This window comes from Amblyraja radiata, chromosome 4 (assembly GCF_010909765.2).
Source record: "Amblyraja radiata isolate CabotCenter1 chromosome 4, sAmbRad1.1.pri, whole genome shotgun sequence".
Classification (NCBI taxonomy): domain Eukaryota; kingdom Metazoa; phylum Chordata; class Chondrichthyes; order Rajiformes; family Rajidae; genus Amblyraja; species Amblyraja radiata.
The window spans coordinates 83,807,273-83,826,385 of record NC_045959.1 but is presented as its reverse complement, the minus strand read 5'-3'; the positions used below and the strand labels follow the sequence as shown (position 1 = coordinate 83,826,385).

The 19,113-nt window shown below is 44.9% G+C and overlaps 1 protein-coding gene across 7 annotated transcripts in view; it reads left to right on the top strand.

The window, feature by feature from the left end:
• The window catches only part of arhgap28 (Rho GTPase activating protein 28), a 189,788-nt gene that overhangs the window by 119,396 nt on the left and 51,279 nt on the right, over positions 1–19,113 (top strand). For all 7 annotated transcript variants that reach the window (XM_033019874.1, XM_033019873.1, XM_033019871.1 and 4 more), the window contains one exon: positions 539–756. In XM_033019874.1, the coding sequence (XP_032875765.1) occupies positions 539–756 (218 nt within the window). The remainder of the gene's footprint in view (positions 1–538; positions 757–19,113) is intronic.

The window sequence follows — 19,113 nt, the reverse complement described above, 5'->3', positions numbered from 1 at the left end:
GCAGGGAGAGACAGCAAGCCCCGTTTCAACCCCCCCCCCAAAACACAAACTAAAAACCAAAAACTAGACTAACCAAAACGAAAATAAACAACCCAAAAAACACAAAACAAACAGGACTGCCGGAGAGCCGCTGCAGCCAGAGCCGCGCCGCCACTAGGATTCAAGTTACAGTATTGAGAAAGGCAAGGGAATGCGTAATAACACTTGTGTTTTGTGTGGCAAGAGTTTTAATGACCTATATTCTGATGAAGATCTCTAAATTTCCATAAAGAATAACTTGCCCACTCCATTCTGACGCTGCCATATTTTGACAGGGTCAGATGTAGGGGTAAGGAGGAGGCTTGTGTGCACTACAAATGCCGGATTTGGCTGTCTGGGCCAAAGGATTAGTTTTTGTGCTCGCTCTGCAACCATACACGGATGTTGACATATTCCTAAGACCTTCATTTTTCAGCGTTTCATTGCTCAGCCTTGGTTTGACGCTTTTGTTGTTCGGAGCGTTGGATTTTCTCGTTAATATGTGTGACCTGTGTTGCAGAAGGGGAAATGGAAGCAGAGTGGCTTCAGGAGGTGGGATTGTCCACCCTTGTGTCGGGCACTGCCGGAGAGAATGGGATGGCGCTGCTGTCCACGTTGACCCGGGCGCAGGCGGCAGCGGTCCAGCGCCGGCTGGACACCTTCACCCAGACCACCAGGAGGAGGAGCAAGCAGCCAGTCCGAGATGTTCGAGACGTGTTTGGTCCTACAGACTCTCCGGTAAGTCAGAACATCAGGACATCCCAAGTTATTTGCATCCATTGAAGTACTTTGATGTGGACTCAACATTTCAATGTACTAGACAATGTTTTGAGAATGAGCTGTCATTAGTTGGTGATATTATATCCATATTGGCTCTGAGATTTTGGTTGTGAGAAATATCGTCCTGGACTTTAGAGAGGACTATATTGGTCCCGATGTGGAATTTTATTCCAAATGGATATCTGTTGCCGGCCCTGATTTATCCTAGACTTTTCTCGCTTCCAGTTCCCGCCACAATCAGTCCAAAGAAGTTCCCCACCCGAAACGTCACCTATCCATTTTTTCTCCAGAGGTGCTGCCTGGCCTGTTGAGTTACTCCAGCATTTTGTGCCTATCTTTGGTATAAACCAGCATCAGCAGTTCATTTTTATTGCATTGGATTTTTATTGCATTGGATTGGTCTGCCTGAGTGTGCAGGTGGAGCCACAGTGTACCATTCCATTGGAGAGGTGGTATGTTTGGCATTGCTGATCTCCCTTCATATTGCATTGGGATTTGAGCTCAATACAAGAATGAGTTTTCATCCCACAACCTTCTGCCTTTGTTAGAGTGAGAGTGTGCTGGCAAATATCGAACAGTGTTAGAGTATGTGCAGGTTAATGTGAAGATGAAGCATTTTCACAACGGGAGCAACAGAAATGGCTGATAATAATAGGTTTGATCGATTTGATCTTTCACGAGTACATTGAAAAAATGGATATGTTTCCATGCATGAAAGACACTGCACAATTGTAAAATAATCCCTAGATTTCCTCAGCAACACCTTCGGTCAAATGTGCTATTCACTTCCGACAAGACCTTTTGAAATTATCCACAGTAGACGAAATGTCTTCAGAAGAGGAGGGAATTAAACAGAAACATGTGCTGAACTGTAGATAAATGACTTGGATTTTGGTACAGAAGGTATGATGTTAATGTTTGCAGGTGACCCAAAACTTTTAAATGTAATAAACAAGATGAAGGATATAGATAGGTCAGTGAACTGGACAGATAGATAAGAGATTAATTTAATTGCAGAAAAGTACGTATTAATGTATCTTAATAATGAATAGTAAGAAGGATAATAAACTATGTTGTACAATGTTAAATGGAATGCACTGGGATGTGAAGGTGGAAGGGATATTTTAATTTATAGTGAACAATTAGACTTTTTATTATTCATATATGCATGGATTAAAAATGCAGGAAATAAATCTACCAAAATACTGTATGGATTTTGGAAGGAGGAGCATGCCAATGATGGGGTGCACACTCAAGGAGGGTGTGAAGCCTTGAAAAGAATAGAGAAACAACTGCCAGAGATAACTGATTTCAGTTCTGCAGATAAACAGGACCTGTACCCCCTTGTAGTGAAAAGCGCGAAGATTTTGACTTTAGAGATACAGCACAGAAACAGGCCACCGAGTCCGCGGCGACCGGCGATCACCCTGTACACTAGCACAATCCTACACACTAGGGACAATTTACAATTAGGAGGAAACTGGTGCACCCGGAGAAAACCCACATGGTCACAGGGAGAACGTACAAACTCCACACGGACAGTACCTGCAGTCAGGTTTGACCCTGGGTCACTGGCGCTGTAAGGCAGAAATTCTACTGCTGCGCCACTGTGCTACTCCTCAACTTGAGGTGGAGACATGAGGAACTGCTGATGCTGGTTTACAAAATAAGACACATGTTGTTGGAGTAACTCAGTGGGTTAGGCAGCATCTCCTGAAAACACGAATAGGTGATGTTTCAGTTTGGGATCCTTCTTCAATTTGATTGTGGTGGAAGGGAAAAAGGTGGAAGAGAGAAGGAGGCCAGAGACTTGATCATAGGGTCATACAGCACGGAAACAGGTCCTTCGGCCCAACTTGTCCATGCCAACCAAGATGCCCCAGCTACACTAGTTCCAACTGCCTGCGTTTAGCCCATATCCCTCTAAACCTTTCCTATCCATGTACCTGTCCAAATACATTTTAAATATTGTTATTATACCTGCCTCAACTACCTCCTGTAGCAGCATGTTCCATATCCCCGCCACCCTCTGTGTGGTAAAAGTTGCCTCTCAGATTCCTAGTAAATCTTTCCCCTCTCACCTTAAATCTACATTCCACTGGTTCGTGATTCCCTATTGTGGGTAAAAGACTCTGCATTTACCCTATCCATTCTCCTCGTGGTCTTGTATACGTCCATAAGATCACCCTTCAGTCTCTTCCCCTCCAAGGAATAAGGTCCAAACCTGTCCAACCCCTCCCTGTAGTCAGGCCCTCAAATCCTGGCAACATCCTCGTAAATCTTTTCTGTACTTTTCCAGCTTTACAAAGTAAATTGGAAACTGAACCAGAGGTGTCATAAGAAAATATATGTTTCCAATATCGTGCTTCTTGAAAGAATGGGAGGAAGCAGATTTAGTAAAATCATTCAAAATCGACAGAATAAAGAGTGAAAGAAGATAATTTATATGTCCGTTGGGAAGTGATGACGTCAACAGTTCTGTCCTGAAGCTGGTGCAGGTTTGATGGGCCAAGGGCTGCCTTTTCTGTTTCATTTCAGGATGCCATGAATGATTTTGGCTAATCCATGAGTTTAATGAAGTTGTATTATGTTTGTAATCATCTGTGTGTGATTTCCTCTGAAGAATATCCGACACATCAATGCAACATCCTTACTTGTTGCCAGAACAAAATTCCAGCCGAAAACCCAAAGTGCTGAAGCAACTCAGAGGATTGGTCAGCATCGCTGGAGGGAATGAATAAGTGACATGTTGTGTCTGCATCTTTCTTCAGGGTGGGGTCTGAGGATGGGATCCGACCAAAACCGACCAAACCTTGCCTATCCATTCCAACCACAAATGCTGCCTGACTGCTGAGTTATTCCAGCACTTTGTGTTTCACTCAAGATTCTGGCATCTACAGTTACTTGTGTCTCAAAAATTCCAGAGGACTGGTTTGCATCGAGCTTCGATGATAGTCTGCTGAAAGGAAGGTTGATCACAGGCTGCAGTAATTGGTCATGATATGGTGCCAGCTACATTGGGCCCTGTTTCCCTTTTCTGGTGACTGTGCCATCCCATTTATAATAATGAAGCACGATGAAACAATTTAACAATGTTTGGGCTATAAATTCAATTTAGGCAATAGCCTTAAGGGCCTGTCCCACTTTCACGACCTAATTCATGACCTTTTTTACTCGTGGACATTTATCATCGGGCTAGAAAAACGGCCCGACCTACTTGATGCCACGAGTACATACGACTAGCATCACGGCCTGCCACGACCTACCTACGACCTACCTACGACCTCATGACGACCATGCTGCGAGTATGAGTCAAGGGCAAACTCGGCAGAGGTCATGAATTAGGTCGTGAAAGTGGGACAGGCCCTTTAAATAAACTTTGTTGGAAAAATAATTGCATGAGCTGCATAAAAGGGCTGACTTTTTTTTGTTGGCACCCAAGACAAATCACTAACCTGTGATTCCTTATCACTTTCGGTGAAATTGACCTATACTGGTATATTTAAGGCTTATTGACATACATTGCAAGGTCCCTCTGCTCCTCCTCACCATTCAGTATTTTCCCACTTTTTGTGTACGTACTTGGCTGGAGCCCAACCACTGTATTAAAGCAGGTGGGTGACACAGTGGTGCAGCAGATATGTGTAGATACAAGGATACACGGTTGCTGTTTCTGAAGAATGTTCCCGACCTGAAACGTCGCCCATCCATGTTCTCCAGAGATGCTGCCTGATCCGCTGAGTTGCCCCAGCACTTTGTACTTTGTTTGTGGTGCAGTAGATGATGTTGCCTAAAGGTTCCAGCAAACTGGGTTCAATCCTGAACCCCTGATATTATGTATGGAGTTTGCAGCTTCATGGGTTTGCTCCCAAGAATGTTGTGGCTGGTAGGTCAACTGGCCACTGCAAATTACCTCCAGTGTTAGTAGACGGATGGTGATTGAATTAAGATGGAGGGGATGGGTATGTGAAAGAGAAATAAATGGGAGATTGGGATAATGTGATTGCTGTAAGTGTTGCATAGACTACATGGGCCAAATGAACTTTTATGTTGTGAGGAAAATACAAGTGAAAAATATAAAGAATTATTTCATGATATTATTTTCTGCTTTGCAAGTTATGTGCCAACACTAGTTGCCCTGATCAATGACGTTTTGTAAAAACATACCATTGGCTTCGTTGGAACTGAAGTTCAGAGGCAGGGTAGAACTAGCATGTATTGTCTGTTAGTTCTTTGGCAATACTGCACATTAAGGCAAATGATACTTTGCGCACTCCTCCATGTGTTAGGTCTAGAGTATCAAGTAGTTTTGTCTGAATGTCTTTATTAGTGCAAACAATCCCAAAGCAGCAGATCTAAAAAAAGCCTGAAAATGTTGCCTTTAATCTGATCATGTGTTTGCCATTGTTTCCTTAAGTACCTGGCTACATCTTCCAAACTAAAAAAGCTTTAAAAATCTCTCTGCAGATGCCTGATTAAAATGTCCTTTGAAGATGTTTATATAACATAGAATGGTACAGCACAGGAACAGGCCCTTCGGCTGACAATGTCTGTGCCAAACATGATGCCAAGACCAACTCTTATCTGCCTGATTGTAATACATGTCCCACCATTCCCTGGTATTCTTGCTGGTGATCCAACTTTGGTTTGTCAGTTAAGTGGGCCCTTCCACCCACCTAGACCACGCCGACCAGCAATCTCCCACACACGTTCTATCCTACACACTAGGGACAATGTACAAACTTGCACATCTTTGGAATGTGGGAGGAAACCGGAGCACCTGGAGAAAACTCACGTGATCACAGGGAGAATGTGCAAACTCCACACAGACAGTACCTGTAGTCAGAATCGAACTCTGGTCTCTGGCGCTGTAAGGCAGCAACTAAGTCGCTGCGCCACTGTGCTGCCCTATGGTTCCGGTTACCCTATTACGGGAAGGACGTGGAGCTTCAAAAGGGTGCAGAACATGTTTACTAGAATGATGCCTGGATGAAAGGGTATTAGTTACAGGGAGAGGCTGGACAGATTTGGATTGATTTCTCTGGAATGCTGGAGGTTGCAGGGAAACCTGAGGACATAGCGTTAATGTGAGATGGGCAAAGCACACTAAGGAGACGTGTTTTTTACACAGTGGATGGTGAATACCTGGAATGTGTTGCAGTGGGTGGTGGTGGAGCCAAATGCGATAGTGGCATTTAAGAAACTTTTGAAAAGGTATATGGATATGCAGGGAATAGAGGGACATGGATTATGTGCAGGCAGATAAGAGTTGGTCTTGGCATCATGACGTTGAAGTACTTTAATGTGGACTTATCAGCAAAGACATTGTGGGGTGAAGGGCCTGTTCTTGTGCTGTGCTGTACTGTTCTATGTTCTATGAATGTTTACAAATACCATGCAGGTTTAGTTTAGTTTAGTCTAGAGAGACAGCATGGTAACAGGCCCCTTCGGCCCACTAGGTCTATGCCGATCAACAATCACCCCGTGCACTAGTTCAATTCTACACCCAAGAGACAATTTACAGAAGCCAATTAACCTGCATGTCTCTGGAGTGTGGGAGGAAACCAGAGCTTCTGGAGAAACCCCACACGGTCACAGGGAGAACATACAAACTCAGTACAGACAGCACCCATAGTCAAGATCAAACCCGGGTCTCTGGTTCTGTAAGGAAGCAACTCTACCGCAGCACTACTGTGCCGCCTCAGGTGGTTGGACCTTTTGCATTTTGCAAGTGTGGGGATACACGTGCACGACCATTGCCTGCCATCATCACTCCTCACCGTGGAGAACTCTAGTCTCCATTAACTTTGCGATGGCTGTCCTCCTACTCCCTCAACTTCACAAATGCATGGCCAATGCAATATGGATGCCTCCAACGGTTTTGTAAGCACTTTGGCACTTCTGATTGCTTTGGCGAATAGCAGAAGTAAAGTTACCAATTTTTGAAACTTGCCTACTACCAACTAACAGCAATGGCTGGGACAATAATGCCTCTAAACTTGTCCCATCCATGTACATGTCTAAATGTTTCTTAAATGTTGTGATAGTTCCTGGCTCAACTACCTCCTCTGGCAGCTTGTTCTACCACCACTCTTTGCGGAAAAAAAGGTTACCCCTCGGTTTCCTATAAAATCTTTCCCCCTTCGCCTGGGCAAGAGACTCTGTACGTCCACCCGATCTATTCCTCTCATGATTTTATACACCTTTATAAGATCACCCCTCATCCTCAGCCTGCTCAAACAGTCCCAGCCTGCTCAACCTCTCCCTATCTCAGACCCTCGATTCCTGGCAACATCCTTGTAAATCTTCTCTGCACTCTTTCCAACTTAACAACATATTTCCTATAACATGGTGCCCAGAACTGAGCACAATGTGTGAATTAAAAGTGCAAACACCCTCCATCCAAATGGAAGTTACAAAATATACCACACTAAATCCACAATGTCTGTGTCGAACATGATGCCAAGGCCAACTCTTATCTGCCTGCACATAATCCATATCCCTCCATTCCCTGATATCCTTGCTAGTGACCAAATTTTGTATTGGTTGTCAAGTCCATCTTGTCAATACAGGGGCGTCAAATGTTATGGGGAGAAGGCAGGAGAATAGTAAGATTAAATGAGAACTTACCAGTTTGAAGTTTGATCTTTATTTTATGAGGAGTTACGATGAGGGATTATGTGAAGAAGCCCGTTCAGCCGCACGTGCGTCAATCTTCAAAGCAGCGGTGTGAAATCACAGATAATAATAGTGACTGAAGTATGATAGTAAGATGAAAGAAGACTAGAACTACCAGATGATCTTAATGAGGGCTGGGAGCGGAGGGCACGTAATCCCTCATCGTAACTCCTCATAAAATAAAGATCAAACTTCAAACTGGAGTTCTCGTTTAATCTTACTATTTTACTTCGGAGTCACGTGAATGACTACGTGAAGATTTCAAAGCTCTGTGATTTCATGTCATGAGAAAACAAGTCTACACAACCACAACTGCCTCATTGACAAATGAGGGAAAACATTCATAATGAATACAGTCATGACATAGATTTAAACATGCTGATGCTGTTAAATAAGCAATAACAATAGTCACATCTCTCATCCGGATGGAACCTATAACAGAACATAAAATAAATTGAGAATACCTCTGGCCTGGCAACGGGTTATTATAACATGTTTGAAATATTGTTCGTTTGACCACACTACAAATTAGGATGTGGTCCAGCGGAACGTAATTAACCCTTGCTGCTGCTATTATAGCAGCCCTGGTGGAGCGAGATCCAGATCAGTATCTACTCCTGCATACCTCAACTCCGTTTTAACACCTGACAAGATCTGAGCAGATAGGTTCTTATAACGTCTTTTGTAACTAACAATCATAGTTAGCTCAGAGTCTCAATGGCTCTTGGTGACGTTGACGTATTGTTGTATATGTGTGTCCCCACATAACGAGAAATCCCTGGGTATGTTTTGAGCTATTTTGAGACCTGACACCCCTACTGCTCTGCTTAAATTAATTATAGCATAAAATACTATGCATATATTTGCAGATGTAATCATCCTCTCCTCACAATAATGTAGCGAGTGACCTGTTGCGCTAACCAGCGCCAGGAGGATAACTACCTAATGAGGTCCGATCAAAGCTAAGAATGTAGCTGGAACCCCCTGGTTAAAATAGTGTTACACAATGTCAATCTTCCATACTGCATTGTACTTGTCCTGGGAAACTTGTGTAACAGATATCCTTTACTAACTCGATATCCGAGATGAACCCAACAACTTGGACCTCGTTAGCTGCAGTAAGTCTGATGGAAAGCCCCTTGGCACAGTTAATGATCCTATAATTCAATATTGTCAAAGACCATTTAAATGAACTGCAATAACTCAGAATCTGTACCATTTTAAATATAACATGAGCATTAAACAAACACTTCCCATCTCCTGAAGCAGCAAAGTACCGCTTTTTGGTACCATTCCACATGGTACCCTAACTCTGAGTAGTCCTTTGAATGATTTATTGTTATCATAGTTAAATTACCTCATCATAGCAATGCCTTCAAATATCTCTGATGATCATTGTACATGGAAAAAAACCCATGAAATTAGTTTGATCACCCTTCTTTCATAATGAACAGGCCACACCTGACATCATTTAGAGTCTGCCCTGAACGGCAACTCTTGCCATAATTCTGACCTTGCCTTGAAAAACAATTCCCCATATCTCCGAGTCTGTCTCGAAGGCAACCTGGCTAAAATACTGGACCTGGCTCAACACTCTTCTGGCCAAATTCCAACCTTCTTGGAATACTAGTATTGTCCAGTTTACCTGGTTAAAATGCCTCTGAGTAGATGACAATGTCTCAATCATTTGTGTATTGCACAACCAATTGTAAATCTTACCAACTTGTTTGTGGTCACTTAGATGTAGAGTAATTCTGGTCAGCTTTAATGCTGCTACCAGCTTCAGTGAACCGCTTCCTGCCGATGAAGCCGTGGGGTTCGTTTTCCCCTAAACTATGAATCCTTACTCGTCGTTGGCAAAATTGGTCCAACAGTTTATGCTTCGCCCTTCAGGTTTTGCCTGTGTAATATGTCTTACCTGAATAGAATATTCGGCGGGTGGCACTAACTCCCCTGATAGCGGTGTTCACTGCATTGTGTTGTGATGGCAACCTTGCTGCCAGAAATCGTACCTCTGACATGTGCCCTTCATCCCTTGTGGTATGCTCCACGCTATACCCTCAGCCTCGGCATCAGATTACATTGACCCGGCATGTTCTCCTCTTCCATAAGGGAGACATTAAGCAGCCCTACTACAAGGCGCTGCTGGTGCAGCCTCTCCAACAGGCCCACCCTTCAGGGTCAGAAAATGCCCTGGTAAGCTCACCTCCTCCATGAAGGAGACATCATTGCAGCCCTTCTCCAGGTGCTTCTGCCATACATTAAAGCAGCCCTATACAAGTCGCTGCTGACACAGCCTAGAGCAATAGGCCGGCACTGCCATAGATTCGGCAACCCCATTATGCAGCCCTGTTACAAGGCGCTGCTGGCAAGGGCTCCCCATCTGCCCAACACTGCCATATCTCCTGATGCTAGGTTGTATCTATCTTGAGCCTCCTCTCAATAAGGCTCCATCCTTGCCAACTTCCACATTATTTATTTTTACCGGAAGGGAACCCTCCCGTCACCAGGACTGACCACTTGGGTCGATTTACCCCATATCTTGGGGACCTCTGCGGTCTGGGCACCGCATAGCTGGTGGATTTCCCCTCCCCGGGAATCCCAGCACCCTTGTATATTACCGGAGGGAAAATCCCTACCGGCTCCAGGGCTGACCGTTCCGGTCCGTTTAACCCCTTACCTAGGGACACCTGCGGTCTGCAAGCCGCATAATTACTGGATTCCCCTACCCGGGAACCCCAGCCTCTATATGTCTATCGGGGAAAACCTCCTGACACCCGGCATATATATTTATATCGGGGGGAAAACCCCCTCCCGACTCCCGGTCTCCTGGAGGTCCCCTCCACGAAAACCCCGGCATAAATATTCATATCAGAGGGAAATGCCCTCTCGCACCCGACCTGCTGGCGGTCCCCTCCACGGGAACCCCAGCATAAATATTCATATCAGAGGGAAATGCCCTCTCGCACCCGGCCTACTGGAGGTCCCCTCCCTGGGAACCCCAGCGTCTCTGTGCCTATCGGAGGGAACCCCTCCCGGCACCCGGAGAGCCTGGAAACTACTGACCACCCGTCGGCGACCCACTTCACGAACCCGACATTCTCCAGCTACCCGCTCTTGGCGGCACGAACCGAGGTTTCCCCACAGCCCATAGCTGGTTCCCTCGTCGGGCCTCGCGAATCCTCCGGCAGGAAGCCTCTGGATCAAGAGGTTCCTGCAGGGAATAAAACGGGTAAGAAAAACCAGCTTACCTGAAGTTTAAACTTACCGGGCTGGGGAGCTGTTGCCCCAACTGGCCGCCTGACGTAATGACGCACGTGCGGCTGAACGGGCTTCTTCACGTAGTCACTCACGTGACTCCGAAGTAAAATGGGGTTGAGAGGGGAAAATAGATCAGCCATGTTCGAATGGTGGAAAGATTCAAGTTAACAGTTTATTGAGAGAAATGGTCGTGTTTGGATTTATACTCTCAAACTTGGTATAATTTGGGCAATAGGTGGGAGCAGTGGTAGTGGTGGAAAGAGAGATGAATACCTTTCCTTTCTGAGCCCAGAACTTACCAACACTCTAGGAACATTTTTACTCGGGACGAATGAGGAAAACCCAACATAAAAACAACCCGAATGCAAATTGTGGTTAGAACGACACAATAAAGCTGACAACCATTGTGAAACACCTGTCCCCACCCATAATGCCATAAAGTATCCAGCACAGAGATGAGCCCTTCAGCCCAACTCACCTAACTAATATGCCTATCTAACTAAGTCTAATTTTCTTACATTTGGCCCATAATCTCTCTATATCTTTCCTATCCGTGTAGCTGTCCAAATGTCTTTTAAACATGTGTAGGAAAGAACTGCAGATATTAGTTTAAGTCGAAGGTAGACACAAAATGCTGGAGTAACTCAGCAGGACAGGCAGCATCTCTGGACAGAAGGAATGGGTGACGATTTGGGTCAAGAAAGGTCTCGACCCGAAATGTCACCCATTCCATCTCTCCAGAGATGCTGCCTGTCCCGCTGATTTACTCCAGCATTTTGTGTCCACCTGTCTTTTACACATTGTACTTGTACCCACTGCTACACTTCCTTTGAGAACTTGCTCCAAATACGCCCCACCCGTGAAAAATCTGACCCTCAGTTTCCCTAGTAAATCTTTCCTTTCCCACTTTAAATATATGCCCTCAATCAGAGTTGACTATCCTGGGAAAATTACTGTGACTATTTATACCCCTCATAATTTTATAAACCTCTATAAAGTCACATCTCAGTCACCTTTGCTCCGGGAATAAAGCCCCAACTGATCCAATAGTAAGATTAAACGAGAACTTACCAGTTTGATGTTTGATCTTTATTTTATGAGGAGTTACGATGAGGGATTACGTGAAGACCCCGCCAGCACGCGTGCGCGGCATTCTTCAAAGCAGCGGTGTGGAATCACAGTAATAGTAATTGAAATAAACATAGTAAGATAAGAAGAACTAATATACCAGTTGACCTTTATAATAGAGGGCGGGAGCGGAGGGCACGTAATCCCTCATCGTAACTCCTCATAAAATAAAGATCAAACTTCAAACTGGTAAGTTCTCGATTAATCTTACTATTTTACTTCGGAGTCACGTGAGTGACTACGTGAAGATTTTAAAGCTCTGTGATTTCAAGCCGTGGAACAGTTCATGATTCACTCACTGCCGAAGTCATTCAAGGGAGGAAGTATGTTATTGTATTCAGACATGTATCCAATTCAAACAATAACAATTTATTTTAACAAAATAATCCTCCCTAGGGCTAAATATATTACAGAATTCAAACTTGATTCTGCAACACCGCAGGTTTGGTTATTGGCTTATTACAAAATTAGAAGGTCTTTCTCTAGACCATCCTGCTGTTGCCAGGATATGGCCCATAGGCACTTCCTTGCCTCTAGCTGCCGGTGTTGCTGTTGCCCTTGTGGATAGAAACTTAAGATGTCAGTATCCACCCCAGCAGCTCCCAAACCTGTCTGAGCCATCTAGCGATGGTTAGTGCTGATACCCGGCCATTAGGCTGTTTATGGCTGCCCATAGTGCCAATTTACTTCCTCTTAAGTTTTAGTAGTCTTAAGGTATAGTAGAAGGTGTGTCATTACACATAGTCGGGTGTCAGATGGGTATACCTGGTATTCCAAATTTTGTCCTGATGTTCCTGGTCTATCTTGTTTAACAAGCTCTAATATGCGAAGTTATCTTATCTGGAGATGCCATCATTTATCCCAGTCTCAGTTTATGTAGAAACTGGACCCCTAGAGCTGAGACCAGTACTATCAGTATACTGTTTTTAAATGTCAGTTTTCCCCCAGGGACAGGAACATTGCTGGTGCCCCTAGCAATGTTAGTACAACACTGATGTCCCAGATCTGGGAGTAGGAGGGTTAGTGTTATAAATAATCCTCATAAGTTTGGCAACTAGAGGGTGAGATCCCATGGAGAGTTGTCGTGGCACCTGCCACCAGCAAGCTGACAGGGCACTCCTGCGCAATTATAGTGCTGCAGCTCAGTCCTTCATCTACATGAAGGCTGGACAGGTATTCCCAGGACGTTGGTGGTTGTAGCTGTATTATACGCTACACCAGTCCTTGTTGATTCTTGATAGGCCGCCGTGATCATGCTCATGGTCCTGTCCGCCAGCCCGGATCTAGCATGGTGGACTATGGTTCAGAGACTATGTCCGAGACCACAGGGATCCATGGCAGTGTAGGCCAATCAGGTACTTTCAAGACACCTGATGCTGAGTCCATATGTGTTTTTGCTTAGGATCCGACTGATGAGGCAGGAGGGAAAACATTGTAAACAATTATTCCCCATTCAGTGAGTAACGTCCATTGCTGCTGCCCCCAAGTGTGGTTCCCAAGCGACATATGTTTGTAACTGGTGATTGGTCTAGATGCAAATGGATCCATATCTGGTTTCCCTCTTTTGGAATATCAGCAACTTTTTTGTGGTCCAACAGCCATTCGGTGCTGTCATTGAATTTTCATGACCTGGTGTGTGCCACTGTATTGAACTTACCTGGTAGGTAAGTTTGCTGATAGCCAAATATGTATGTTAACACACCATAGCCAAATATATTGGCCAGATTGACACATGATATCGATCTTATTTCTCCCATATGATTAATATATGCCACCACTGTGATATTATCAATTTGTAGACGGACATGCAGATGGTGCATTGTGAGCAGTAGGCTTTTAGCCCATGAAACGCACCCAACATCTCTAAATACCCAGTGTTTTTAGTAATGATGATTGCTAATAATGATGGGCTGGGACTATGCCAAGTATTCCCTTTCATCATTATAACTCCGAATTGCTTTGGCTGGTAACTGCATAGGTCGATCAAAGTGACCTGCAAGGTGTTTTGCTCTTGCACTTTTGCCCTTTTTGAGCTTTAATGATGCAAGGCCCAAACTGAGTAGCTGGAAATGCTGCTACTAGTTTTCCAATTACCCTTGTCTCCTGTTTAATAGATGGTTTATTTTGTAATAATTAATTTTGTTGTAGGCTTCCACCAAGTCTGCTTTACTCTTTGGCAATGTTACAGACATATGGATAACGTTAATTGTAAATCCCAAAAAGTCCATAGTTGTGGATGCCGTCAACTTAGATTTATCTGGATGGAGATGACCCCAGAGTTTCACCCAATGTTTGGTAGCTAAAACTGCTGATTTAGCTAGATCCAGGGTTTTTCCCCACTATTGATATATCATCAAGATATGCCATGACATTATGTTTTTGTTTCTAATACTGCCAAAGCCAGTTTTAATATCTTGGTGAACAGTCTTGGGGCTGAAGTTAGGCCATTAGGCAACGCTATACTCTGCCATTTTGCCCCATCCAGTTAAATTTTAGGTATCGACAATGATCCCTCCATATCTCCCAAAACAAGTGTAATATTCCCCCTGTTAGTACAGGTCGTACACCTTTGTGTTCTGGAAGGAACCAGATCCACCTACCTCCATGGTTGCCGGTGGTACGTCCCTTTCTTCAATTTCTGCCTCTTCTGCGGAAGAGGCACCGGAGTGCGGGGTTGGCACGTTTTCCATGAGGGTCGCTCTGGGCCTTGGCCTAAAAAAGGACCTTTGTGGTGCTGCGCGGCCCTCATGCTTCCACCAGCGTCCTGGTGTTGATACCTGCTGGTGGATGCATAGGGGTGCTGTCGTTGCTGATGACGCTGTTATGAGCCCGACGGCTTTAAACTCTTCTTCGAGCTTTTTTATTTGTTTAAACAAGTTTCCCCCCGGTTGTGTTGCAGCTGTTTCGCACAACCTTGCAAATTTGGGGTTTAGTGCAGGTTTACTGTGCTCTCGCAAGTAATTGATTTCATAGTGGGTATTGCGGAGCAATGTCAATCTTGCTGTCATCTCTGTACCATCGTCTGGGTGAGCAACCAATGATATGCCCGCTGTCAGAAGTTTTAAAATCTTCTGTAGTTTGACTTCCTGGGTTTTTGTGCCAGTCCCACTGTACCCCCAGATCGCATTGTTTGCTGCAGGCATTTTTAACGAAGTAAAGTTCACAGGCCTATAGTTCTCCGTAATTTCGTTACCTGTTCCTGCAGAGGATGGAAGTACAGGTAGTTGATGCTGGCCGCCAGCTTGGTCTGCAATGGTACTTTTCGTTGATCCGTAATTTTGATGATCACTCCCAGTAGCTCCTTAGGATTCTGCACCCCCTGCACACTGCCGTTTTCTTCAGCCACGTCCCCTTCTTCAGGACCAGCCCAGCCCTGGTCCACAATGCTCTCTCTGTCGAGGGAGATGCATTGTTTTACAGCCCTCGATAAGGTGCTGTTGTGGGAGTGCAAAGACTCCCATAGTGAGCTTGCTCCATCTCCCGGAGCAAGTCACGGGCGGACCTCTGCTGCACTTGGGCAGCGCGCCCCTTTGGCCGGACTCAGATGAGTATGATCGGCCGGGCTGAATCTTGCTGGGCTTTGCCACCAGCCTGCTGCGCTGATTTGAGCTGTATGACTCATGGCGTTGGATTCAGCTTGGCAGAGTTGGAGTCGGTAAATGGACCTTAGTAACCACTCCAATGGTCACTTCCACTGCCCTTGGGCAGTGCGTCCTCCTGGCCGGACTCCCTGAGTCTATCGGCCGGACCGACTCCTGCTCTGCTGCCTGCAGCCCGCTATGCTGTTTCCAGGTATACAGCTCGCGGTGCTAGGGCTCAGCCTGCGCCAGTCGTCCCCTGGCTGTGCGCTGTCGGCTGCCTGGAACCTTCCTAGTTCCTCACAGCCTGCGAGTACTGGAAGCCGCTGTTGCACTCATGGCTGTCGACTGTCCGGAACTTCCTAGTTCCCGCAGCCTGCGGTCCTGGAGCCGCTGTTCTCCCATGGTTGTTGGCTGCCGGGACCTACCTGGTTACCCGCAGCATGCGGTCCAGGTCCGTTTTTTCTTCCTCTTGTCCAACGTGCTGCAACATAAAGCATAGCAAGGGGAAAGAAATACAACTTCAATATAATTTTCCTTACCTTGTAGGTCCGTTTCAATTTTGCCGCGGGTAGCAGCTCTACCCCCTGCCCGTCGCTGTTGCACTGCGTGAGACTGCTATGTCGCGCACGCTTGCTGGCAGGGTCTTCACGTAGTCACTCACTTGACTCCGAAGTAAAATCTCTCCCTATAACTCGAGTCCTTCAGTCCTGGCAAAAGCGTCATGAATCTTTTCTGCACCTTTTCTACCGTAAGCACATCTTTCTTCAAGCCTGGTTACCAGAACTGCGCACACTACTCCAAGTGTGGTCAAACCAATGTTCTCTACAACAGAAACACAATGTCCCAACTCTTCTCCTAACTACTTCAGATGATGAAGGAAAGCATGTCCTGCACCACACTGTCCATCTGTGCCGCCATTTTAGGTAACCATGTACTTGTGCCCCTTACTATCTCTGCTCAGTGACACACCTCGGGACTCAATAGGGGACTATTTATAGTTTTATCGATGGAAATCAGGGCACTGTTGCAGATTAAATTAATTTGTAGTAAATCTATTACATAATCACTGACTGTTACACAATTGAAATGCTGGCGTTGCAAGCTCAGAAAAAATACACCACTAGCTGACTCTATTTTTCCATTTTAATTAATTATTGACTACTCTATCATGACATTAAAGTGTACTGAGGGGATCAGTATCAGGGAAACAAATTGTTCCAGATGACAGCCCTGATAAGACTTGAGGAAGTGACCTGCTTGGGTTGTTTTGGCAGTTTTGGCAGTAGAGACTCTGACTTAGGAACTCTGTATTACCAATGTATGATAAATTACAAAAAGTCCAGAAAAAAAGCGGGTGTATAAATATGAGAAAAACTAAAACTGGATTTTTATACATTATTTGTAATCTCGCAAAATAAATGTGTGATTTTTGGCTGGGCAAGTGTATAAGTCTTAGAAATTCATAGTATTGACTGACTCCAGATATTAGTTTGATATCATTTACAGCAGACTTTACTTTAGATTTTAAAGAAACAGGCCCTTCAGCCCATCGAGTCCGCACCGACCAGCGATCACCCCATCAACTAGCACTATCCTAAACACTAAGGACAATTTTCAATGTTACTGATACCAATTAACCTACAGACCTGTACGTCTGCAGTGTGGGAGGTAACTGGAGCACCCGGAGAAAACTTTTGCAGTCATAGGGAGAAAGTGCAAACTCCATACAGATAGCACCCGATATCAGGATCGAACCTGGGTCTCTGGAGTGGTGAGGCAACAACTCTACTGCTACGCCACCCATAGTCATGCAAAAGCTGTGACCTAATAATTGGCTTCTATTCCAGATCTCATTGCTAGTCCAACCATTTATGCTTTGATAGATTTAAGTAAAGGAATAGGGCGTAGGAATAGGAATAGATCTCGGATCAGCTGTATTGAACAGTAGAACATGCTTGAGGGGATCATGATCCAGTGGGAGAAGGAATGATTGTCGGTGCAGGAGTGGTCAGTTGGAGAATGGCTCAGTGAGACATGTGGGAAGGAATGCCAGTCATGATTAAGGGTGCGCGGTTATCAACAAACTCCTTACTGGGGAATTTTCTCCCTTGATGGCTGGCACTAGCACTGCAGATGTCCATTAATTGAAAAGGACACATTTGAAAGGTCCCAACCTGAAACATCGCCTATCCATGCCCTCCAGAGACAATAGACAATAGACAGAGATGTTGCAAAATCCACAGAATTACTCCAGGATTTTGTGTTCCATGTTCTAATATTCCAGCACCTACAGTTTCTTGTGTCTACAACTGAAGAGGTACCCAAGTAAGCCAAACTATGTCTCAATCATGCTAATCCCTGAGATTGATTGGATTAATGTATGAGTAGTGTTTGGTGGCTCTCGGCCTGCACTCGCTGGCGTTTAGAAGGATGATCTAGATAAACATGGCAATGTAGAGATCTCATTTAAATCTATCAAATAATGAAAGGCCTCAATAGAACGGACGTGGAAAGAATGTTTCCAATAATGGGAGAGTCCAGAGCCAGAGGACACAGCTTCCAAATAAAATGATGTACATTTAGAATGGAGATGAGGAGGAATTTCTTTAGCCAGTGGGTGATGAATATTTGGGATTCATCACCACAAACAGCTAAGGAGGCCATGTCATTGAGTATTTTTAAAGTGGAGATTGATAGGTTCTTGATTAGCAAGAGCATCAAAAGTTAAGGGAAGAAGGTAGAAGAAAGGGTTGGGAGGGAAATATAGATCAGTCATGATTGAACGACAGAGCAGGCGATGGGCCGAATGGCCTAATTCTGATCCTATGTTTATGGCCTTAAAATAATGGATCAGCCTGTACAAGAGGTAACAGGAACATGGGGATGTCAGAGAGATGTGTAGTATAGAACTCTGGCCCATTGAGCAAATTTGCAGATGACATAAAGCTGGGTAGCAGTGTGAACTGTGAGGAGGATGCTAAGAGAATGCCGGGTGACTTGGACAGGTTGGGTGAGTGGGTAGATGCATGGCAGATGCAGTTTAATATGGATAAATGTGAGGTTATCCGCTTTGGTAGCAAACACAGGATGGCAGATTATTATCTAAATGGTGTCAAGTTGGGAAAAGTAGAAGTACAACGGGATCTGGGGGTCCTTGTTCATCAGTCAATGAAAGTAATCATGCAGGTACAGCAGGCAGTGAAGAAAGCGAATGGCATGTTGGCCTTCATAACAATAGGAGTTGAGTATAGGAGCAAAGAGGTCCTTCTGCATTTGTATAGGGCCCTACTGAGACGACAACTGGAGTATTGTGTGCAGTTTTCGTCCCCTAATTTGAGGAAGGACATTCTTGCTATTGAGGGAGTGCAGGGTAGGTTTACAAGGTTAATTCCCGGGATGGCGGGATTCTCATACGCTGAGAGAATGGAGCGGCTGGGCTTGTATACTCTGGCGTTTAGAAGGATGAGAGGGTACCTTATTGAAACATATAAGATTATTAAGGGTTTGGACACGCTCGAGGCAGGAAACATGTTTCCGATGTTGGGGTAGTCCAGAACCAGGGGCCACTGTTTAAGAATAAGGGGTAAGCCATTTAGAACGGAGATGAGGAAACACTTTTTCACACAGAGAGTTGTGAGTCTGTGGAATTCTCTGCCTCAGAGGGCAG